The sequence below is a fragment of the Cygnus atratus genome, chromosome 2 (genome assembly GCF_013377495.2).
Source record: "Cygnus atratus isolate AKBS03 ecotype Queensland, Australia chromosome 2, CAtr_DNAZoo_HiC_assembly, whole genome shotgun sequence".
NCBI classification, from domain to species: Eukaryota; Metazoa; Chordata; class Aves; order Anseriformes; family Anatidae; genus Cygnus; species Cygnus atratus.
Window position 1 is genome coordinate 33059266 of NC_066363.1, and position 24346 is coordinate 33083611.

Consider the following 24346-nt stretch of genomic DNA (forward strand, 5'->3'; position numbering starts at 1 on the left):
TGCCACCAAGTCACTGTGTGCTCCAGCTGTCAGCCAGGAGGGAGGTCACTTTCTCCAGCAGCTGCAAGCTGACCTGTGCGTGTGCTCAGTCACTGCAAGAGGACTGTGCCAGCAACTCATCTGCATGTGGGAACTGCAGAGGGTTGGAGCATGTAACCTGCAGACTGAGGCTTTGGAGGTTCTAGCTGCAAAATCCCACCAGGTTCCTGTGGAGAATGTCTTAGCTGAACATTTGGGCTGTAGTTTATTTTGATGGGCTGGAAGAGTTTTAGGGAATGAGTAAAACACATTTCTGACTCAAAATGTGCTCCACTCCTCTACACTTTCCAGTTAAGCTTTATCAAAAGTCATGCTAGTGTTACACCTCCCGAAAATGTGTGGACATATTTTTTTTAAGATTGCATTTCTTGTATTATAAATGCCTAAATTATCTTTAGTTTATTTCTAATGTCATCATGCATCTTAATGTGAACTTTTGTTTTTTATAAGGCTCGGACTGGACGTACCACTATTGTGATTGCTCACAGACTGTCTACCATCAGGACTGCTGACACTATTGCTGCATTTGAGAAAGGAATTGTGGTTGAGCAAGGAACACACAGCGAACTCATGTTGCAGAAGGGAGTCTACTATTCTCTTGTAATGCAGCAAGTAAGTGCAAATTATTTGCTTTATTTATCCATTTCATCAAGGTGTGTAATGTCTTATGGATGCTAGTCTGCTGTTCTGCCATTACACACTGAAACAAGTGGCCTATAAGTAACAGCAGTCACGTGACTGAAGCAGCAGTAATCATGAGAAATAATTTTCACTCTTTTCTTTTCCCTGCTCAAAATGTCGTGTGACCTTGTGTATCCTGAATTCTCACTAGGGCTGTAGCAATAATGCTCAAGACGATGGTGCATCAGAAGAAGATGAAAAGACAGAAGATGAGGAATATGAGGAAAATGACAGAAGTGGTTTTGTGGAGGAACTGACCCTTCAAGATCGTTCTGAAGAATTGGTGGTCTCTGGGAGAAGCAGCATTCGTAGAAGATCTAGCAGATACAAGAGCAAGAGGTGCTCTTCTAAGAAAAAGTCATCTGAAAAAAAGAAAAAAAAGGAGGTAGAGGTTGGTATTAAAACTTCCAGTTGGAATTTTAGTGATAAGATAGAAGCATAGTCACAAAACACATCATTTTAATCGTTTTGGGATAGCTGACTGCCACGCAACCCTTTCTCTGGTCCTATCAGAAGCAGTACTCACCAGGTTGAGTATTTGCCCTCGGAAGACAAGGGTGGTCACATCTTACCAAAATCTTTGCTTTAACGCTATTGACTTAATGAAGTGAGTTGGGAAACATTTTGTGTTGTTGGTTTGTCATACTTCATAAAATTAGGTATATTATTTCATTGCTACTGAAATTTTAATTCTATTTAATTAAAACAAGCTGTGAGATTTCATTTGCAGGATTTTTCTTTGATCCCTGGAACTCACTGTTGCAAATACTAGTGGACAATATAATCCATGCGTACCAAGCTTTACGGCACTTTAGAATATTGTGTCAAATGGAAAAAAAATATCAAAACCCTGATGCTTTGGTGTTGCCTAAATAACAGAATAATCTGTCTCCCACAGCCCCACTCTCCTGCAGCTTCTCAGTCTCTGTGCCTTAGTATATGCTTTCAAACACTGAGTTCTGGAGCTTTTCATTCACGTAATACACTTCGACCAATACTAAATAGGAATAAAAGTCATATAGGAAATTCAGTTTTAAAAACAGAACTTTGACTTGTCAAAGTTGACTAAAACTTTCTCACTGCAATCCATAAGAGAAGACTTCTAGTGGACTTGGTTAGATTTTGGGTAGGTAGGTCAAAAGGAGCTTAACTTTTTTTCCTATTTTGTACTGCTTGAACTGAAGCAATGTTTTGTGTGTGTGAAATGTATTGAAAGAGTTGTGTTTAGGGACGTGTGTGTTTTTTCTTTTCTTTTTTTTTTCGTCTTAACCTGACTTCAGGACCATCAAAGTGAGGAAATAAAATGTAAATTCTGAAATTCAGATCATGGATTCTTTGAAGTCTATGGAAGTTAGGATTTCATCTGTAATCAGATTATTTAACACACTTGTGGAAACCTCAGTGTACTTTGCATCTATATTCCTTCTCACTAGAATACAGATTCCAACTAATACATTGAACAGTATGAAGGAACTGGATCCATTCCTGTTATCACTAAAAGTTATACGACTTCAAAAAAATACTTTTTGTCTGTGTATTTGTACAGTTTAAGACCTTGTTAGAGGAAGTAGTGGATGTTCATGCTTATGACTTAATGTATTCATTACATTCATACACACGGGGGGAAAAAAAGAGAGAAATCAAGTGTCTAGCTGCTGTAATTAACTATTTCAAAAAGTTCAACTCACTTTTATGGCTAAAGCTTAGCCACCCTAATTCAGCATCTGAAGCATGGGATAAAATAACCAGGAAGCAAGAGCAATGTACTTATAATCCTGCCTAATATTTTGTCTCACTTCCAATGTTTTCACTTTTTGCTTTTCCAGAACTCCCTCTGTGGAGGCACAGACACTTGAATAAATTATTAAAGTAGAACAGGACATTTTTTTTTGTAATTTCAAAGGAGATACAGGCTAACTCACTGTTACATATGCCTCTTTTATGCTCTTGATAACAATGCATAAGCTATAGTTTGCAAAAGAGAAAGATGACATCTATGCTCAATTATATTATTGCCAACCCACTAGCATTTAACTGAACTGGAGGGATTTTTTTCTGGGCTCTAAACAGTGAGACTTTTAGTTCTTTATGAAGATGCAAGTGTTAAAGTTGCCATTCATGGTGACCAGCTCTGTCCAACTTTCAATGAAGTGCACTGGCCCTCATTCACCCCTCATGACTTAGCCTTTTATTAAACCTTTGCCTCTGAACTTTTACAGTGCTGTTGAAGTTCTGGAGTATGGAACAGCAAAGCTGCAGTTCTCCAATATGTTTGCTCACTTGGAGTGCACAGAGAGGGCTTTCAGTAGTTTACAAAGACAGATCACTACTCAAAGCCTGATGAACTCCTGCTGCCTGAGGATTTTCATGTTTTGCAACTTTCCAAGGAAAACTTGCAGCCTTCCTTTTTTTTTTCCTTTTGTAGGAAGAAAATCTCCCTGCTGTGCCTTACTCAAAAATCCTGGCTCTGAACAAACCTGAGTGGCTGTATGTACTGCTGGGAGTGATTGCTGCTGCCATCTCAGGTGGGGTCCATCCTGCATTTGCTGTTATATTTGGAAAAATCATTGGGGTGAGTTTTTTCACAAATGGACACTGCAATCCTGAGATTCATTCATGTTCAGACAGTTCCCTCTATGCAAGATTAGGTGGGATTCACTTGTATAAATGTAGGTTTCCTGACACCTCTAAAGGTGTCTCAGATGCCCAACAGCATGTAGAAAGGCATTAGCTGCATGTTTAGACAACAGAATTACATCCTTGCCATGTCAGAATTGCATCCCTCGCTGCCTCTGGAGACTGGGTGCTGGTATTTTTGTGGGTTTTTTTGTTTGTTGTTGTTGTTTTCTCTGATTCTTCAAAGATAAGTAAAATAATTCTAAAAGGCACTGACAATCGGACTTTGTAAACAATTGCTTCTGTATTTCCCACGTTATAAGGGTTAAGTAGTCTCCCATGCATTTCCTACCCCAAATTGTTTGAAAGTTGTCAGCGCAGAAGTAGGATGGGAGAGTATCGTCTTGGAGAAGACTGGAATGAGATCATAAAGGAGGGTGATAGGATTTCCAAGCAGATTGATGAGTGATGGATCCTGTCTCTCCATCAGACAAATCCAATGAAAAATGGGTAAAAGTTAGTGACCCTCTAGAGGTAGATCCCAGTGTGACTGCACCTGCCTAGTAGAGGAAAGGAGGAATAGTTGGAGCTGGAGAAATGAGTTAGTGAGATGTAGGCTAAATGGAAAGCTGGACTGCGTTCTAGCTTTCAACAGGAAGTTGAGTGCAGGCTGGTTTCAGGATCCAGAATATATGTTATGAGAAATCAAAGTAGACATGTTTCTTGAGATGAAAGTTGGTTTATATAGCTGGCAGTCACTGTCTGTATACTCCATTTTTATTTATTTATTTATTTTCCTTGCACAGGCTTTTCAAGAAACAGATGCAGAAAAGAGGAGTAAAAACACTTTGGTTCTTTCTCTAATGTTTCTTTTACTTGGAGTGATTACTTTAGCTGCGTACATAATCCAAGTAAGTGTCGCTACACTGAAATGTTGGAAGTTCTTAACTCACCAGCAGGCTGCAGGTATAACTTGTATCAGTGCAGTTTGAGAAGCCAAAGCACCAGTCAGAGCTTACAAAAACATGCACAAGTGCAAGGGTTCTTCCTGAGATGCCTGATTTTTATTGATGTATTTACTTAAATATATGGCCATACTTTCTATTGATCTAAATAAGCGTGGCCCCACTGAAGGCAATGTCGATTCAGCATGGCTGAAACCAAAGCTGAGGGTTAGACCATAAAAGTCAAAGACCAACATTTCTAACTGACAGTCTGTAGACTCTTGCCAAAGTAAATATAAAATGGCTTTCTGAAAGGGCCATACCGTCAAACAAATTCCATCATTTGCTGTCCTCTTACTACTGTTTTGCAGCTTTCAGGAAATATTGCATATTGATGTCCATCCCATAAAGTGTGTTGGTATGACTGCTGCGAGTGGATGTCTCTGGTAGTGGTTGGAATAGAGGTCAACAACTATATAGGCCAATTTATCCTCCAAAGCTGTTGAGGCATGTGAATAAGGCATTACAACAAAGCTCCTGCCTTCTTTGTCATGTTGTTCCCTTTCTGTAGGAAAAGAGTTTCAGGTTCCAGGAATGTGAATGGCACTCTTCCCAAAACTTGCATATGTGCAGAGGGTTGTAGGAGACTTTTTGGAGTAATTGCTTTTATTGTGTGGCTTTATAAACAGAGATGAAGCATCAAATGAGAAAATGTGACTGTGTTTCCCCTGCAGGGATTCATGTTTGGGAAGTCTGGGGAAATACTAACAATGAGACTACGCTCTTTGTCCTTCAGAGCATTACTTCAGCAGGTATGAATTATGCAGTGAGGTTGTCATGAGAGCCAGATGGTTTTTGCAGACCTTGCAAGGTACATGTTGGGTTTCAACTGTGTGATCTGGAGACAAGAAATACAAAAACATTTCTCTTCTACCACTAACTTAAGAAAAAATACAACTTGTCTGAAAATCTCTTGTCACATGCAACTTAGCTCAAATAGTCTAATTCTGAAGGAGCGTCATTGCAAACATGCACATTTCTGACACTCTAATATAATATGCATATGGTTTGCAGCTGTTTGTGTGTACCCAGATTCCTGCAGGATGACCAAAAATTTAATCTCCACTTGCTTAAATCTTACCTGTTTGGCTATTCCAATTTAAATATATGTACTGCAATCCATAGTAAATAGACAGTCTGGTAACTTTCTAATGCAAAAATTCAAATTGCCCTATTGCATCAAGAATTACTTGAGAAGAGTGAAGTTACTTGTATTAAATATTTCCTGTTAATCAGTTCATGAGACTTCACGTTACTTGCATAGGACTTTTAAGAATGCATGACTCAGTACACGGTGCACCCACTGGGGACAGCTGGCAAGAGCCCTGATGTTCATAGGAACATCTGAAAGGAACTAGGAGAGGGAAAATTAAAAGTGGTTAAAAAATAACTCACATTGTCTCTGGAGAAACAGAGAGGGAGTAAGGCCCTTTTATGTACAAATAGAGATGAGCAACTCATTCTCTATAGTTAAAGCAATAGGTAACTTGTAAGAAGAGAATGGTTAACCTCTTCAGGCCCAAAGGAGGACTGCGTAAAAGCAGATTATAATAAAACTTGCCTAAATAGGTACATTCAGAAAAACATTACCATTAATAATACTTCTATTGTTATTCTGCTTGGAACATGTAATTGTTCATGCCCTTTAAGCTTTTTCTTTTACTTTATTTGGAAGAATAGTGCAGTTAGCTGTCACTGACTTGTACTTCCTTTTCCCTGTATGCTATCTGATCTGGAAATATTTATTCATTTTACTAGCAAACCTGATAAATCTGAAATATGATAACAACATGTAACTTTGTAAAGCAAAAATTAGTAACTTTTTTCTTACAGGAGATTGGATGGTACGATGATCAGAAAAATGCTGTTGGCGTTCTGTTAACTCGACTTGCTACAGATGCTTCCCAAGTCAAAGGGGTATGTTGATTGTTTTTTGTGTTTGTTTTTTAAAATATTTTTCTTTAGAAACATAAAAGCCATTTGCAAGGAAGACTGACATTATTTCAGAAGACAGGGTAGTAAATCTACCCCTACAGACTGACAGATGCATTTAAATAGCATGTTGCTGACACTTTGAGCAAGGCTTCCAGCTGATAATTTGAAAACTATAGAAAATCCCACAGATATTTATGTATCTTTCATTTCCCTCTCTGCAAGTCTCTAAGCTAAACATATAATTGTAGACTACGTCACTATGCAAAATGGAATCTGTGTATGCGCTGGGGACCAGAATTAGTGGACCCCAGGTGTTTGCACCCTATGATGTGTATCATCAGGGTGCCATGAAAGCTGCATCTGCAGATGAGGCAGACTCTTACTGGCCTTAATGAAGAGAATTCTTCCTATCCCCTACCAAATGTGCTTTATACACAAGAACAAAAGAAATTTTTCTTTGCCAAACAAAGAAATGTTATGGCATTAATAAAGAACACCCTAGAGGGCAATACCCAAGGGAGGAGATGACTCAAGGGGCTGATACTGGAGAGGTGGCCACTCGATGGTGGCAGAAGAATATGGCAAATTGTGCACAGTTCCACCTACTGCTTATCTCATTAGCATTCCGTGGAAAAAAAAATACTGCAGGACTTGCAAGCGAAAGGTTGGCTGTTTCATTTTAAGATGGTTTTGCTTCCTTCAGATGTGTAAATCAAAAACCCTTTAATCCCCGCGTTTTTCATTCTCAGTAGATATTGTTTGTTTCTTTCAGTCCTCTGTCCTCCTCCTTTCTTATGGGCTGGTAGTGAGAAAAGAGTCTTTGAAAAAATTTAATCATTTGCATCTTTCAAATTTGCAGTTTGCTTCAGTGGCATTGAACTACATCATCATGCAGGGCAGAAATAGAAAAAGGGGATGCATTGGGTCCTCTAACTATAAAAGCCAACCAAGGGCATGAATTGCTCTCCAAGGCTATTGTGTTCTCTGAAGCGCTAGTGTCAGTAAGTGCCATGCCTCACGCTGTGCTGGCTGAAGTTTCCAAATTCATCTTTATGTGCAGCCCCTGGAACACATGGCAGTAATTCACCTTGGCATTGGTTTAATTATTACTATTTTAAATTGTATTGAACAAGAAAAGTCTTTTTAGGGCAGGAAAGTCTCTGGCAAAAGAGAGGAATTTTGTTTCCTGCCCAAGGATTTTTGTTTTTTTCCATCAAGCCAAGTGTTGGAAGACGAGCTATTTCCACAGGGCTGTTTTCAGACCTTTTCTACTGCACGTCAGAGCCCACCCTGATGCTGAATACTAATCATCTCTCGTTTTGAAAGCTCTCCATGTAAAGGTTATACAGGCTGGGAGGAGATAGGAGTTCTTCAGTACAAGTTAATCTTTTCCACTCATTAGCCTTGCTGAGATGAAGCATTTTTGCAGGGTGGCCAAAATGAGGTTGGGTTCCCAGAAAAATGTTGGATGGAGCAATGCAAGAACTTGAAGGTGTATAGTCACACTGCTGTTGGTGGGATGGGTTAACGGATGGCTGTCATTAGAATGAAGCTCCTCTTGCCTACTGTTGTGCATCCAACCTGCCTTCTTACAACAGTGGCCACAGTTTCATGTGCCTCAGGTAGCAAAGAAAGTCTCGGATATATGTTATACAACTGCCATGACCAACTTTTTAGACATCTTTAACCTCACTTGAAGGCCTGAACGCTGGCAGTTAGAGGAATGTCGAGGAACAGTTACATAAGTACATGCACAATGTCAGTGCACATGACCATGCATGATTTAGTTTTCCAGCTGAACTGTTGGCCTCAAGTAAATAGTGATTTCAAGTGGTGATATAACTAACAAAAAGAAAACCTAATGATGGATATTTTGGGGTTTCTGGATTTTTCTTAGGCAACTGGAAGCCGACTTGGACTGATGACTATGACGGTCTTTACCCTTCTGACTGCCATCATTATTGCTTTTGTGTACGGCTGGCAGTTGACTTTGCTTATCCTGGCCTGCATTCCTTTCGTTATTGCTACAAATGCTGCAAGTGTTAGCTCTGTGTCTGGTCATGCAGCAAAAGATCAAAAAGCTTTGGAAGAGGCTGGAAGAGTAAGTTCTCCAATTCTAACTACAGGATTTTGGTGTGAGATCACTTTTAAGGACAACATTACAGCTGACTCAATTATCCAAAATAAATGAAGGGGGGAGAGGACAGGACAGGGTGGGGGGATGAAGGAAATGTTTATATATCCTCAAGAAAAGCAAAACATAGATAACACAAAACATCTGTAAATTGGGCTATAAAAATGCATTTGAATGCCTCTGTAGCAGATTTCTGGGCAGCGACAGCTGTAACAGTACTGCTATGTTTTGGGCCTGTGCTGTAGCCAGAAGTGTAGCAGGGCTGAGCCACCAAGCCCTGACAACTGCTTCTTCATTCTGTCACAAAATGCAAACTCTTAATGTGCTCAAGAGTTAGGGTGCTGCCTTCATTTACCTGATACTGCTTTTCAAGGAGACAGAAGTAATCCATACAAAAGAATAAACTGTGTCTAGATGATTGAGGTTTATTCTTATTTTATTAAATAGTATTTTATTTGGATCCCAACCTATGGGATGGGGTAGAGACTGCTGACACTTCCTACATCCTGATGTAAAGGTTCAAAATTCAAATACTTTGGCTTCAGACTCCCCTTGCCTTGTGACCTTGGGATGAGTAACTTCATTGTTCTGGGCTTTCCTTCCCAGAGATAACAGACCTCAATCTCTTTTCTTAAGTACATGCTTTGTGATCTAAACTAATAAAGGTTAGAGAAGAACTCAAGTATTTAGGAGATATACTGTAGATTTCAGGTGTAAGATATTACCTCTTATTTTTTATCTCCCAATTTAGATTTCAACAGAATCAGTTGAAAATATAAGAACTGTAGCTTCACTGACAAGGGAAGAAGCATTTTATGAAAAATATGTAACAAGTTTGAATGGTCCATATAGGTAGGATCTTTTTTCTTTAATTCTGTTCTTTGAACAGTTTAGTCTTTCAGATTTATTGTAAATATACTTCTTGCAAACTGTCCAATACCCACAAGATTAGGAAGGGTATCAATAACCTTTTCCATAGGCTTGAAACTTGTTCACTTAGTATATTTTAACACGCTTTCTTGAATGCAGAGTTTAGAGGAGATTAAAAAAAAATAACACACATTTGCAGGAATTGCATTTTAATTATGCAAATATTTTTATAAAAATTCATTTTCCTCCTATTTTACAGAATATTGTTTGCTTGCGTATACATAGAATATAGGACATCTATTCACTCAATTTCAGCATGTTGGATTAATACTTGTTAACTCAGGAACGGACAGTTAACTCCCATACCACACCCATTATAACATAAACCAGCTTGATTCCACTCATGTGATATTGAAACCTCAAAATGAACTTCATACATTTCCCTTGTTTGACCCACTATCTGCCACTGACTTTTTTGTCTCTGCTGAAATGCATTCAAACCACCAGGGTTGCCAGATTTTTCTAACCCCATTTTATTTAAATAAAATAGCCTAAAATCTGATTTGTTTCTTTCCTCCTTCAAGGTGAAAATGTAAAAGATGGAAAAGGAGGAAGGAAAAAAAAAAGATGGAAAAAGATGAAAAAAAAAAACACCCTACCCTCAGACAAACCAGTATTAAAATTCAGTATCTGGTAAACTAGCATTACCCAGGATATAGTCAGGATGCTTGCCTGGACTATCAAAAGTCTCTGATTTACTGCTCAGATTGGAAAGGAGATCTCCATTCCTTCAGAGAGAGCATCCTAAACCACAAGGGCAGAGTCCTCCTGACTCTGATTCAGTCTGCATTCAATTAGCTACACAAAATGAAACTTCTCCAGAAGGACAGATTGAGAAAGAGAGGCTTAGTCTAAATCCCTGAGGGGAAACCCAACAATATGTCCCTGCTTCAAATTGAGATGAGATGTCTCTGCTTGGATGGGAAGACCTGTTGGAAGCCCTCAGGCAGCTCTTAAAGCTGGGCTGAAGCCTGCCTGTTTTCTTAATAAGCTGGGTCATATGTGGTAGTTATTAAAATGTGTTTTTTATCTGCTCCAGTGACCTGCCCTGCTGTAGAAAAGCAAAGGGAGAGATTCAGGATAGCATAACTGAGGACGAAGGATCTCGTTGCTCTAATTTTCTGTCCTAAGGGCAGTTCCATGTCACGAGGCATGGTGTTTTTAGGGTCAGGCAGGGGTGGTTTGTGAGTGTGTGCACGTTCTGGGTTATCTGATGTGGTTTCAGGGGGAGAGCTGTGTTCCTTGGAAACCTTTACCCAGAAAGCTGGCCATCCCCAAGCCAGTGTCTGCTGTTTCTATTTTATGAGTTATTTACAGAAAGTCTTCTTCCTTTATCAGAGATTCTCTAACAAAAGCCCCTTTCTATGGATTTACCTATGGAGTAGCGCAGTCTGCAAACTACTTTGTTAACGCAGCAGTCTTCAGATTTGGGGCATGGCTCATTGCCCATTGTTTGAGCAACTTTGAAAATGTGTTTATGTGAGTATAGTTTGTGAAGGTAAAGATGGATACATGGGATAGTGATTTAAATGCATGCTAAATTTAATCTAATTACAGAGGTAATGGGGTGTGGAGACTAAGGAATCTGCAGTCTGGTTGGGAGTGCAGTTTGAGCAGAAGGGCTGTTTTGGGAAAAGGTGTGTATTTGGGCAGTGAAGCAGCAAGCATGTGACCGTGCTCAGTGCACCGTCTCTGGAGGGGTCTTTGCAGTTCGACATTCCTTCCAGGCAGAGGGTTTTACGCGGACAAATGACATGACACTAACCTATACTACTTACCTATAAAGTAGCAACAAATATTTTTTTTCTAATACTTTATGATATTTGGGGGGGGGCGGGGAGGAGGGGAGAGAGGAGGAGAAGGAGCTCTAGAAATGTCATAATCTAAAGATGCTGAAAACTTTATTTTGAGGGTTTGTTTTACATGTAAGGAAAAAAAAAATGTTCCACCAGAAGCAAATGATGCTTTGTCTTTTGTTTTTAGAGTCTTCTCTTCTGTCATATTTGCAGCTATGAATGTTGGTCAGTCTGCTTCCCTGGCACCAGATTATGGTAAAGCTAGAATTTCTGCTCAAAGAATCTTTCATCTTTTGGACAGAAAACCTCAAATTGACAGTTACAGTGAAGAAGGTGAAAAATTGGTAAGATTTTTCAGAAAAACCTTTATATAACTACTTAGTAATGCTTTATTGTCTACAACTGTATTTACACAGTTTTGTATTTGTAGGGTGTCACTGAAGACAGACACTATAAAATAATGGTACTGCCTTGCTATTTTGCCTTTTTTATTTTAATGGACCATATTATTCCCACTTTTTGGTCAGAAGTGTATAGCCTTCAAAGTTTTGCTCTGAATGAGCTCAAAATGATTTTTTATTCAGCTTGCCCACATTAAGTGGTTTCAGGAAAACACTGACAGTGTTAGTTCCACTCACAGTTGCATTGCCTTTGTAAGGGTTTATGGGAGAAATAAAATCCAAATGCACTTTACTGCTGTTTTTGTAGACAAGTGAAAGTTCTTTCAGAGACAGAAGAGTATTGCCAAAATCCGTCCTCTTACAACTGTGGAAACTCTCTCAAGTAAAAATGTGCTCTTGAGAACTCAGAACTAACCTAATGAATAATCTGTTTTACTCTAGAGGTTTAAAATATCTCACTTTTAAACCATCATTGTCATTAAGGAAACTGATCTTGGCACTTAAACTGGAAGCATTTCACGCAGAAACTTGACATGATCTGGAAGGATTACGTTTGCACATCCAGTTCAAAATGAAACCCCTTGTAGGTGTTAGGTGGTAGCCACTACTCAGGCAACTGTAATCTGGTTTCATTAACTTTAAGCTCTTACACGGGGTTTTTAACCTTTAGAGTTAGGATCATGCTTATTTATATTCTTGAACCAGAGCCCTCAGGCACAGACTTCAAAAGATTTAGTAGAAGGTCCTTGGTAAAATTAAACTTGAAACTAAGTATTTCTATTATAGACCAGACTCAAATATGAGCAACACTTGTGACTTGTGACTTCAGCAAAGGAAAGATTTGAGGCCCTTAAATTAGATTTTCAGCAGCTGTGCTAGTGCTGCTGTTTACATGGGGCTGGCTCCTGCCCCAAACAATAGGCAACGTGTTAATGCATGCCCCCTTTCTTCCACTTGTGCTTAGAAATCTGTCTGTCTAGCTAATTAATAACTGCTGTTACTTCTTAAAACACATCTTGTCCTACATACTTGTAAATTATCTTCTAAAGAGTTTAGCTCTGTTACCTTAATATCTGATCATGACCTTGTGGTTTATTCATTCAAATCATGCTACTCACAACATGCGGTCAAGAAAGCAAATGCTGTGGTAGAAGTGCCTTGATTAAGTGCATCACAAATGAAAAATATTAACATTATTTCTGTGACATAAAGATAATCCTTCGAAAGTTGAAATGAAAAATAAATACAGGAGAGAGATGCAGAAAAATCCAAAGGATCTAGCGACTAGCGATTTGCATCTGGAGGTTGTATCATAAATAACAACACTGAATGCAGTCCAATATGTAATTGCAAAGAGCATCAAAAGTGATTTCAAAAACACCATCCCAAACGTCTATGTCAGCTCTCATTTAACACTTGGTTATTTTAGTTGAAGCTACTAAATGCTAATACAATCATGTGAACTCTGTTTTTTTTCAGAGTAATTTTGAAGGCAACATTGAATTCAGAAACATCACTTTTGTATATCCAACAAGGCCAGAAGTTCAAGTTTTGCAAGGACTCACCGTGAAGGTTAACAAAGGACAGACTCTGGCATTAGTAGGAAGCAGTGGCTGTGGCAAAAGCACATCCATTCAGCTCTTGGAGAGATTTTATGACCCTGCAGAAGGACAAGTGGTAAAAATAGATTTGTGTGGCTATTAATAATTGTTGAATCTACTGAACTCCTTATCTTCCAGAGTTTGAGGCCTTAAACAATCCTGGCAATATTTCTGGAGAGCTGCCTCTTACAGAGGTATGGGCTACTGAGGTTGCATCTGTAAACAACCTCAAGACCCCTGTCACTGCCTGCCCCCGTGCATTGCCAGGCCAGCCCTGGCACCTGTGTGCTCAGGGCAGAGATACCACTGAAAATAATGGTTTCAGACTGCATTGCCTCCCCAAAGCTTGCTCACAACATGGTCACACTGGTGCATAACACTCATATCACTTGCTTGATGGTGTATGAGTCCTCTCATAATATGAATTCACACATTAGAGACACAGATATGTGCTTCAGACAATACAAATGTAATCCCACAGGATGTTACTGTGTCACTGTCAGAAGGGTGCAATGGGCTTTTTGATGCGTTGCTAACAATATGTATAGAAGGTCCAAGAAAACTTTCTTGGAGGTTTTAAGATTGAGCTAAATTTGCTGCATGCAGCATCTTAGGGATGTTTTTTATGTGTAAAGTTTCCCAGTACTTTTTGGGTTCTGCAGGGCTGGAAGGATTGCTGGAACAGCCTGTGTGATGTGTGCTCCATGCTTCTGTTTGCTAGGAAATAGAAGTGAAAACACACGAAATTAAAAACTAATGAAAGGAAATATTTATCTATACTGTTGGTTCAGTTCCACTTTGCATGAAAAATGTACTTGATTTCAGCTGGAAATCTAACACATAACAGGTTTCCTGTTACAATTCATGTTTCCTATTTACACTGTGTATCTCTGGATGAGCTCTGTAGTCAACTTGGCATCATTTTTCTGTTGCTCTTTCTAGTTAGCAGATGGATTTGATACTAAATCTTTGCATTTACAATGGCTGAGGTCCAAGCTGGGTCTGGTGTCACAGGAGCCTATTTTGTTTGACTGCAGCATTGCGGAAAATATTCAATATGGAGACAACAGTAGGGTTGTTAGTCAGCAGGAAACTGAAGCAGCAGCTAAAGCAGCAAATATTCATGCCTTCATTGAAAAATTGCCAGAGGTAAGAGATGGTGGTCTTCTCTTCACAGCACAATTAGGTATTTGGAGTGACATGGAGAAATCTAGGCAATGTGCTTATATAGATCAGAATTAAAGTGTACACTTTAAAATGAGAAAATACAGAATTGATGCTTAAAAACTTCAGTATGTGTGATAAGTTCTTAAAATCCCTGTTAAACTGTTGGAAACAAAAGTCGATGTTCCAATTAATATAGCGGTAGACAAAGGAGAATGAGTGGAAAAAATGAGGACACTGCATACAAATGTCCTCATGTCCTCAATTTTTAATATTTTTTTCCTTTTACAGCTGAAACTTCTCAAGTTATTTGAGAAAAATTCATCTTAGAGTATTTCAGTAAAACTAAATGCTTTATTTCTAATTGGATGTGCATGCAGAGGGAGTGATTCTTAAAATAACACGTGCTGATAAATCAAAAGTGAATGACGTGGCGTTTAACCTTCATGCCTGCCAAGAATTTGTTTCTAGCAAGAAAAAATGCTTTGATGGTTTGTTTTCGCTGTAGTTCTGCGTAACTGAAAATGATGTAATGATGCTGAAAAATACTGCATTTTTCTTACTACTAATGATGTTTGGGATTTTGTATTGTTACTCACAAGTAACACAGATCAAGTCCATAACGTATATGTCAGGAAACATTAAATATATGGTTACTCTTATGGTCATACACTCATGGCCAAATGTCTGGACACCTTACCACTATTACTGGCAGTACTCTAATCTTTGGGGAAGTAAATTTTCAGATCAGGTATAAACATGTGGCTTATATATAACTGTTTATACTTGAGGTGCTTATAAAACCTTAACTCTATTAAAACCATTTGTACTTTTCTTTACTTTCATCATGGAAATACCTGATTATTTTTATAGCTACACATAAAATTCTACTTTTCTAATCTCTCTCCTTTCTCTAAGAGTATTCTCAGGATTATTATTTATTTTTCACCCCTCTTCATTTTTAATATCCAGAAATATAATACCCGGGTGGGTGAGAAAGGAACACAACTTTCTGGAGGTCAAAAACAAAGAATAGCAATTGCCCGTGCTCTGGTTCGTAATCCTGCCATTCTACTTCTGGACGAAGCTACTTCTGCACTTGACACAGAAAGTGAAAAGGTGAGTGGTGAACGTTACATGAACTACTTATGTCTATATACATGGCTAGTTATTTTCTGTAGGATAAAATTTTAAGAGAAATCAACATAAAGTGTTGCAGGTGCTCAGCTATGAAACAACCAGGCAGGCGTATGTCAGTAGCTTTTCCGTTTGCAAGTTTTGAATTTAAAGACAGCAGGAAGCTGTGCATATCTATTAAAGTTTAAAAAAAAAATAAACCATATAATAACCAGCAACATTAGAAAAGACCTCAGAAAGATAATTCCTCAGTAGTCTTCGTGTTAGCTGTATTTGGTAGTAAATACTGAATTTGTGTTCTGTTCCAACCTGAATGCACAAGAACCAATTTTCAATGACAAGTCTGACTGGCCTCAAAGCAAAACCCTGTTGAGCAAGGGTGTCTCATATGCACTGACTTTATATCTATAGGAGATATACTAAGGTGATAACAAAGAGTAAGAAATCAAGTGTGGTTCCTACAAGTGAGGCTCTCCAGGTGCTAACAGCATTTTCACATCTGTGTGCAGATTGTTCAGAAAGCTCTGGATAATGCCCGGCAAGGTCGAACCTGCATCATAATTGCTCATCGCCTGACGACCATACAGAATGCAGACATCATTGCAGTGATCCAGAACGGCAGGGTGGTGGAGCAGGGCACCCACAGCCAGTTACTGGCAAAGGAAGGACACTACTATGCCCTTGTAAATGCACAAGTCTCTAATTAGTGCTGTTCGGACTTTTTTCACATTGTCCTGGAGAAAAAAAAAAAGCTTACAGAGAAGTAATGCTGGCTGTATCTGCCATGATAGAACAAGGACTGGTTGCTCTACCTGTTGTAATCTTTGGCCCATGTACCTGGGGAAATGAGCAGTGCATGCCCAGGAGTGGTAGGTGCATGGGGGCATCCCAAGGTCTGAATCTGCTGGGCATTTGTAGGAATCGTTTGATCAGGAGAGAGCCATATCTGGACTGGTCATATCTGGACTGGTCTCATCCATTCTACTGGTTCTGGTGGGGTACCCAGGTCTTTCTGGCCCTTCAAATCCTGACCCATAAAGTTGGCACAGACTCTTGCACATTGGTACAAGAGTGTGACAGCGACTAAGTGTCATGGTTAAGCAGAGGGCTGGTATTTATGCTTGTCCCTGGGCTTTCTTCACCAACCAAATGCAGCCATAAAGTTTTCTTGATTATCTAGTAACTGTTGATTCTCACAGATGAGATTCAAAATAAAATCATTCCTATTAAATTGAGAGAGAAGGGAGTGTTTTGTGTTTGTTTTTTTACCACATTACTGATACAATTTCACACATTTCTTGGGGATTCAATATCTTATTTCAGACAATTGTAGCAAAGTAGCAAACCTTCCATATAGAGAGAAATTAAAATATACCATTGTTTTGTTTAGTATTTTTCAATTGAGGACCTAAATTTAATGATTCTTGGCAGCCATCAGGGTCACTTCAAAAGTCTTCTGGGGAAAAAAGCTAGGTTGGCTCCTTTGGAGTGGACTCACATCATCAATGTAAATAGCTTTAAAAAAATCTTTTTTTTTAATAATCTTAAAGCTTGTTTCAAGTGTTGAAAAACTTAAGTTTACACAAATTTTCTATAGTAATAGATTATTCACTTGCTATATCCTTCATGATGCTGCACTACCTCCTCTAGCAGCTGTGGAATACCTACTGTGTAGCCCAAGAGTGTGACTCGGAAGCTGTTTTTTGGCTGGCTAAACCCAATTACAGCATTTTAATTTTCCAAGGCTTTTGCTTGTGGCTTTGTTTTAGGATTTATGGCCTGGAGCAACCTGCAGTTCTTTATCGCTTCCAGATAACTCTCGTCTGCTACAGCTGAGCAGACTTACAGTAATGATCATCTCCGCTCATCTCAACTGTTTTCCAGCATTGAGGTCCATGACAGGAAAAGAATACACACAAGAAAACAAATGCTGGTCTTAGCTTTGCCAAAATAAATAGTCACTCTCCCTTGCACAGTCTTTTTCAGAGACTGTACAAAGAAGTTATCACTTATTCAGGCACCCCTGTTGTGTGACTTTTTACTCATAGTAGGCAAATACCACAGTGCCTGCTGTCCTCATTACATTCCTAATTATCCAATGGACTATAATTCCCTTTTTCTTTGTTTTATTTCTTCACTGGAGTTAAAATACGTAGTAGAGTTTGATTTTCAATTTTGGGGGGGAAAAATACAAAAATATTAATCTACCGCTCCTTCTGTTGAAGCAAAGAGTGATCTTTTTTTCTTTGGATTGAATGCATCTGTGTTTTTTTCCATTATGACTATAAATTGCAACGTTGCAAAAACTTATTCATTACACTTTTAGAAAAACAAGTAAAATAGTTTTTGTATATAAAGATAGCAAGTAATAAACTAAGGCTCTGTAACAAAAATGAATCATCTAACATCTGTAGTTGGTTAATGGAACATCTTTGTGGAAAATACTACGTATACATCCATGCAGGTAAGTGAAGAATCCAAAATGTGCTTCCTACTGACCAGCTTGGAATTATTTAGTAACACAAGGGCAAGAGGAGTGAGGAAACGTGCACTATTTGACCTGGAAGGTGCTGAAACAGCTACACCACGGTCAGCCTAGAAAAATAAGTTCTGTGACTACTGGGACTTGTTTCCTCTTATTCACTCTTACAGAGGTCAACATTACCTACCATGGAAAGAAAAGTGATTACCCTTGCATCATTTTTGGCATGTTCCTCACCCCTGTTTATATAGAGCATTCTCATGGTGCAATAGCTGGACAGTTTCAGTACCAGCTCTGTATTTTAGGGATAAACAAATAAAGGTCTCAAAGTGAGATGCTTGGCAGCATGTGTGGAAAGATGGACTTGGATTTTGGCTGGGGCCAGAAGGAGCAGGTGCTGATGTCGTGACAGGAGGAGTGGGTGTGCGCTGCTCGGGGCTGTGGGAGCCGAGCAGTGCCTAACAGATGTGCCTCAGGGGTATCCTGCGCTCTTATGTAGTTGAAAGAGGGAAATAGAAAACATGACTGACACAAATTGCATTCATTTACTTAACAAGTGAAACGTTATTTAACATAAGAATGCATTTTACAGATTTATCTCAATTCAAGGATAGTAAAAGCAGCTAATGTCATACCGCCCTTTAAAAGATTCTCTGCCGACCTGAGAAAACCATTAGACAAAACCAAGTCCTACCCCCCATGAAAGATGGTGGACAAGGAAACTGAGCAAAATCCCAACCATCAGTAAGAACATCAAAAAAGCACACTACTGAATGCCTGCAAAAATACAGGCTGAGCTGGATGACTGTAGTGACTCCCTTAATCCATGAATAGATTAATTTGTTCAGCCTGTAGGCATTACCAAACAAACTCAGTGCTCTGATGGTTTATTTCAAACCATTCACGTCACCTTCCCCAGCTGGATATGCCCATACAGCTTGCAGACTGGCTGTGCTCCAGTTAAAAGCAGATGTAAATTCAGAGACAAATGCATGTTAAAAGCACCTTTTCAGCACCAGCAGGCTGGTATAGATATCAAAAGAATTAACCCTGACAGTAAAGAAAAGTCTATGAACTATGATCCTAAGAGCTGAGGATTTGTTGGCCCCAGCACTCTGTCATGTGCTGCCATCTACCCCAGGTGCTAGAGTTACACTTCCTTATCCAAGAAGAGGCAGGAGTTCTCCAAACACATCCAAAATAAGGTGAGCTGCTGCTGGGACCATGATTGATGAAGGAAGCTCATCAGCCCATACTTGCCAATGAACGCCAGTGGCCTCATTCTTGACTAGACAAAAGCATTTAGCTCATGTACTTGCTCTATGCCAGCCCTGATCTAAGCCTGCTCGTGAATTGATGAAGCACCGTGTGCTGAAGAAGAAAGTCAAGACTTCAGAGAAGGCAGTCTTAAGGGGTTTTGGAGAAAGAATTTACAGCCTCTTAAATTGACAGTCTAGTTTAATAAGTTAGTTACTAACACAAACTGAAGCCCTAGAGATGGGATAAATAGTCGACAAAAATGTGACCTAGAGGGCATGGAAAATGATAATCCTTATGGCTCAAAGAGTTAATTGTCCTCATGTGAGCTTTGGAGCTCACAGTCCCAGTGGGTGTGGACGTTTCCCGTTCCTGGATGTACTATTTTGGTTTGAAATACCTGTCAGCGATTGAAGGAAAATGTTTGCAAAACAGTAAATGAATGCAACATTTACCATCTCATGGTTTTTGTTTTTTCTCCAGATGTCTACTTTCCTCTGTAGCCTGTAAAATTTATATTCACCTAAAACCTAAAAGAAGTGCACAGCCTCATAAAGAAGTTATTGATAATGATGATTGTATAGCAAAGATAAATGCTTTCATGAAAATTGCTATTCTCAATCCTTTCCTTTTAGGCTTTTTTTTTTTTTTGGAGAAGTGGGGAGAAAAGAACAATCGCAGTTTACTTAGTGTCAGCTGAAATACTAGATTAATGTATTTTTTTTTTTTAACTGGTATTAAGTTTATGAGTTTAATTAAAATTAAGGGAGTATGAAAACTTTCATTAATCTGTGGCAGGCAATAACTAACTCGTCCTTTTTTGGCTGTAATCAACATTGTACCGATCACTTTTTACTTATGAGTTTGTAAGTACGAAGGAGGCTAGGGGAGAGCTCGCAGGGCTCTTGTCATGCCAAGTGCTAGGAAAATTCCTGCCCCACTTAGAAGCAGGCCTATTTAGATGGTAATGGTAGGTGATTTCACCTAATTAATAGGGGAAATGTTAAGAAACTATGCAGGATCGTTAAGGTCCCTTCACCTGACATTGCTGGAGGGTTTGAAGTGAACCTGCTTTACTGGATTGTGCCTGCTCTAGAAAAACAGCAACACTTGTAGCACTGGTAATAAAAAGTCAGATTTTGATCTACTAGATCCTAACCCATAGATATCAGCAGGACAGCTGATAACCCAGTGCCATTACCTTCAGTGAACTTGTTTCTACATTTAGCACAAGAGTTTGGCTTTCTGTTTGAGGATTAAAATACTTTTCTGGACAAGGCCTACTCTTCCATGAGGGAGCATTTCACAGCAATCAATGCTGGAGCTCCGTCTCAAAGCAGAACTCACCCACTGCCTGGTACCATGGATGCCTTTGACAGATAACTCATCTTTCTACAGAGAAACAACCAAAAGCAGGAAAGTTCATACAGTATTTGGAGCCATGGTTGTACCTTGCTGAAGAAGGAAATCAATTTTTTTTTCCAAGCTTTTATGTACATTACTTGACCTCTTTCCATGCATCCATACTGCTATGTGTAGGACAAACTTCTGTTAAAAAATTGTCATGTATATAAGGTCTGAGATACTAAGGCATTTCTAAACTGTTAGGAAGGAATATAATAGCTAGCCAATGAAGCCATCAAGAGCATATATGTAGTTTCTTAATGTAAAATATTCGAGGGACTAATTTGTTAAGCCCTGATCCTTAGATACTTGCAAAGGACTCCTAGTTTTCCGTGCAAAGGTAGAAGAATCCAGATGCTCTGCTATTCTTTATCAACTTCCAGCTGCCCTATAAGCCTTATCACACATTGCCCATTGCTTTGACATTTTCCAGAGTTACAGCTCTCCCTGGATGTTCTCTTCCAGCTGCCTGAGCTGCTTTTCCTCCTCAAGCACCTACATGAGCACACAGAGCAGATGCTGTACTATGTGATGCAAGGCAAAAGGACGGATAGAGATGAGAGGGGATGTGCCAAAAGCAATAGAGATGCAAAAGGATTGCATTTTAAATTCAAGAAAATTTCTCAGCAGAACTGGTCATTGCTCTCAGTAAGTGAATCATTTACACTGGATTGCTTCCATCTGCCACTGTGCTGTGCTTTGTCAAATATAGACTCCAACCAGCTCTTATCTACCTGAGATCCTAGCAATCATCTTCTCATTTGAGCTTTTATTGCCTACCTGGTTCATCGGCAGTTATGTCCAGAAACTATTTTATGAAGCATGTCTTTCCGTCTGGAAATAATAATTTGCTGTGCCCTTAGAGAGGCTCACACATCCGCTGTAGTTATCCCTAGCCCGTCCAATGACATCAGTATCTCATGCTCCAAAGAAAACTCACTAAGCCTTCCTGTAATTCTCATGAAGATGCCAATCTTTATTTTACCGAATGCTTTCACAGAAAGAGATCCTAAAATTGTGTTAACTCAAAAATAAAGTTTTTATGGATGTTTGAATTGATCATCATATATTTGTTCTGCTGTTTCCATAGGAGTAACACCATCATTTCTTTTTAATCGATTTGAATGTCATCCATGACATCATTCTGTTTTCCATGTCATCCTTTTCATACATATTCCAAAAGCAAAAACACCTACTGCTAATCACCACTAGAATAGTTTCATTTGTTGCAGTCCTCCAGATCCTAAAAAAAATGATCTGAATGTGGTTATTTTTGTGCAAATAATTGTTCAGATTCACCCAGACTTTTCAGTATTTGATCCAGCACAGGCAGCGCTCCTGGAAAAGCACATGGTATTCTACAAACAAGGGGGAAAAGGCACTGTAATGGGACACTTACCACTTCAGACAGGTAGGGATGAAGCAATACATTAGATGACTTTTAAAGTGCCTCATTTCTCCCCAGGTGTCTTGCTTAGAATACTGTGAGCCACACCAAAGAAGTGCTTGCTTCTTTACCATAAATGTAAATGGAGACACTCAGGTTTTATTCAGGTTGTACATTTACATGAGGTGAAGGGAATGCCACCCTGGATGTTTGATCTTTCTTTAAAAGGTTGTTGCATTAGCTTATCAGTCCTGCAAATAACATTTGGAGGCCCTGATCACAAAGGCAGCTCTTGCAGACAAGGAAAGCCTTGAGGAAGAGGAAAGGCCTGTGCAGCACAGGAGAGTGACGTTTATCCATCTGGATATCAGCAGTGCATGAAGGTTGAAGTGAAAGACAAATGTTCAGAAAACAGGAGTTATTTATCCACAATATGTAAAATGGGAAATAAATTCACACATTGCAGAAGCATCCAAAAAGGCTTGAAATAATAAATGAATTAGCAGAATTAGGATTTCTCCCCCCAAATAGCAGGAGGGGAATTTTAAACAAGGAGTTAACATTTTCAGGGATCAAAATATGATCTCTCTGCCAATCCTTTGCCTATTTTTTATGAAACCACGTTAAAAATAGTAAGTGGAGTTCTCATTCTCACATCTGCTACTCATATGAACATACACCTGGCAATCTAGTGTATGTGTTGCTTCAGAGGAAACTCAACAAAAGAGCTATCACTTTATACAACACTAATGGTCTCAGTTATAAACCCAGTACATGTGTTTTATTTACTGTAAATGAAGTGTATATAAGCAACACAGAATATTAAAATGAAATTTTAATGGGTCACCTTTATGATGCTATAGCAATATGAAGAGGCATCTGCAACATGATTGACTTTTTAATGCTCAGTAAAGTAGTTTTAGTTGCAATAAACAGGGCTCCCAATAAATGCTCACATGATTGTTTTCTTCAATTTCTTATTTCACACATACTTTGAGACCTGGAACAACTTTTTCCATGAATATATGCCAATCCTTCTGGGAGTTATGTTTCCCAGAGTTATGCTTGCTTTCCTTTTTTTTTTTTCCTCTCCTGTTACATCTTAGTACCTTGACATAATTATTTTACAATCCTACATTTAGTTGCAATGTGTTAATGTGCATTGATCCTGACAAATTTGCCTGTATCCATCATAGTTTAATAATATTTGTATTGATCATTTCTCATTGTTTCTTGAAAATAAATGGAGTTATGGGTGGGCTTTTTCCGAGAGAAAACGTCTGATTTACCTCCTGTACGGAATAGAGGAAAGTATACATATTACACTATATGAGCATACTTAAATGGATATATGGTTTAATATTTATAAAATATTTGTATATATTTAAATGCGTTAGAGATTGCTTCATGGCAAGAAGTTTGGAATGAATCCGAATTATGTGGTCAAATGAATCATGGGAAAATCCAATTTGCTTTCAGCATTTTGGTTCAATCTTGCAGAGTCAAAAGCAGCTTTTTTTTTTTTTTTTGACAGTCATCAAGTTTTGATGATGCAATTTCTCTGTTCAGCTTAGTCAGACACATAAGCCATCATTCCTGACTCACATACTGCTCTTGCCCACATTATGTTAGTTACACATGCAGATTTATTCCACTTTTCAGTAGATAAACCTCTGTTAGCTTTTATGTCTAGGCCTTTTAGCCATACCTCCTGGGAAAGCAATTAAACTCCGTGCACTTGAAAAGCCCAGACTGCTCACTTTATGAAAGCAGTAGCAAATCTGTCAGGACCCCAGAAGCTGTCCTCTGGCTTTCATGAGGGATAGTATTATGAAAAGCTACAGAACCCACACCAACTTCTCTGACAGAACTTTTTAGAACAAAATTAAACTTCTCATCTCTCCGCTTTGCCAGAGGCTTGCTTTCTTCCAGAGAGTATAACTTTCCTGTGAAGGTTTCATATTTACATTCTGCCTCCAGCTATCCCACAACCGCACGTCATTCTCGGAAAAACACTGCCAGCAGCGACCACCGCTGCTCTGAAACAGCACCTTTGGGGAACACCAATAAGCACAGAAAAAGCCTACAAGTGCCACCACATGCCATGGGCCCAACACCCCCAGACTGAGCATCCTTAAGAAGTATCTCTGGGCAACAGAAGCATAGCTCATACCGCCCTAGTCATAATTGCCTAGTTATTGCCAAGAATCGTTAAAGAGCTGTACTATATGGGTGACATTTAAAACACATTTTGTTCAAGTTCAGCATTTGCCATAACTTCTTCGGCTTGTTTTCATCTTCCTGGGGAGTATAGTACATCTAAAAAATGTATTTTATCCTCTTTTCCTGTTAAGCGCACTCAATCATAATGCCACCAG

General features: G+C 39.0%; 1 protein-coding gene across 1 annotated transcript in view; it reads left to right on the forward strand.

Moving 5' to 3' along the window:
- Nucleotides 1–16525, forward strand: part of ABCB5 (ATP binding cassette subfamily B member 5) — a 33272-nt gene extending 16747 nt beyond the window's left edge. The window contains exons 15-28 of the mRNA XM_035562495.1: nucleotides 490–651; nucleotides 872–1111; nucleotides 3146–3292; nucleotides 4143–4247; nucleotides 5015–5092; nucleotides 6174–6257; nucleotides 8173–8376; nucleotides 9161–9261; nucleotides 10678–10818; nucleotides 11323–11479; nucleotides 13016–13213; nucleotides 14080–14286; nucleotides 15274–15420; nucleotides 15948–16525. Of these exons, the coding sequence (XP_035418388.1) occupies nucleotides 490–651; nucleotides 872–1111; nucleotides 3146–3292; nucleotides 4143–4247; nucleotides 5015–5092; nucleotides 6174–6257; nucleotides 8173–8376; nucleotides 9161–9261; nucleotides 10678–10818; nucleotides 11323–11479; nucleotides 13016–13213; nucleotides 14080–14286; nucleotides 15274–15420; nucleotides 15948–16145 (2169 nt within the window). The 3' untranslated portion in view covers nucleotides 16146–16525. The remainder of the gene's footprint in view (nucleotides 1–489; nucleotides 652–871; nucleotides 1112–3145; nucleotides 3293–4142; nucleotides 4248–5014; nucleotides 5093–6173; nucleotides 6258–8172; nucleotides 8377–9160; nucleotides 9262–10677; nucleotides 10819–11322; nucleotides 11480–13015; nucleotides 13214–14079; nucleotides 14287–15273; nucleotides 15421–15947) is intronic.
- Nucleotides 16526–24346: the final 7821 nt, after the last annotated feature.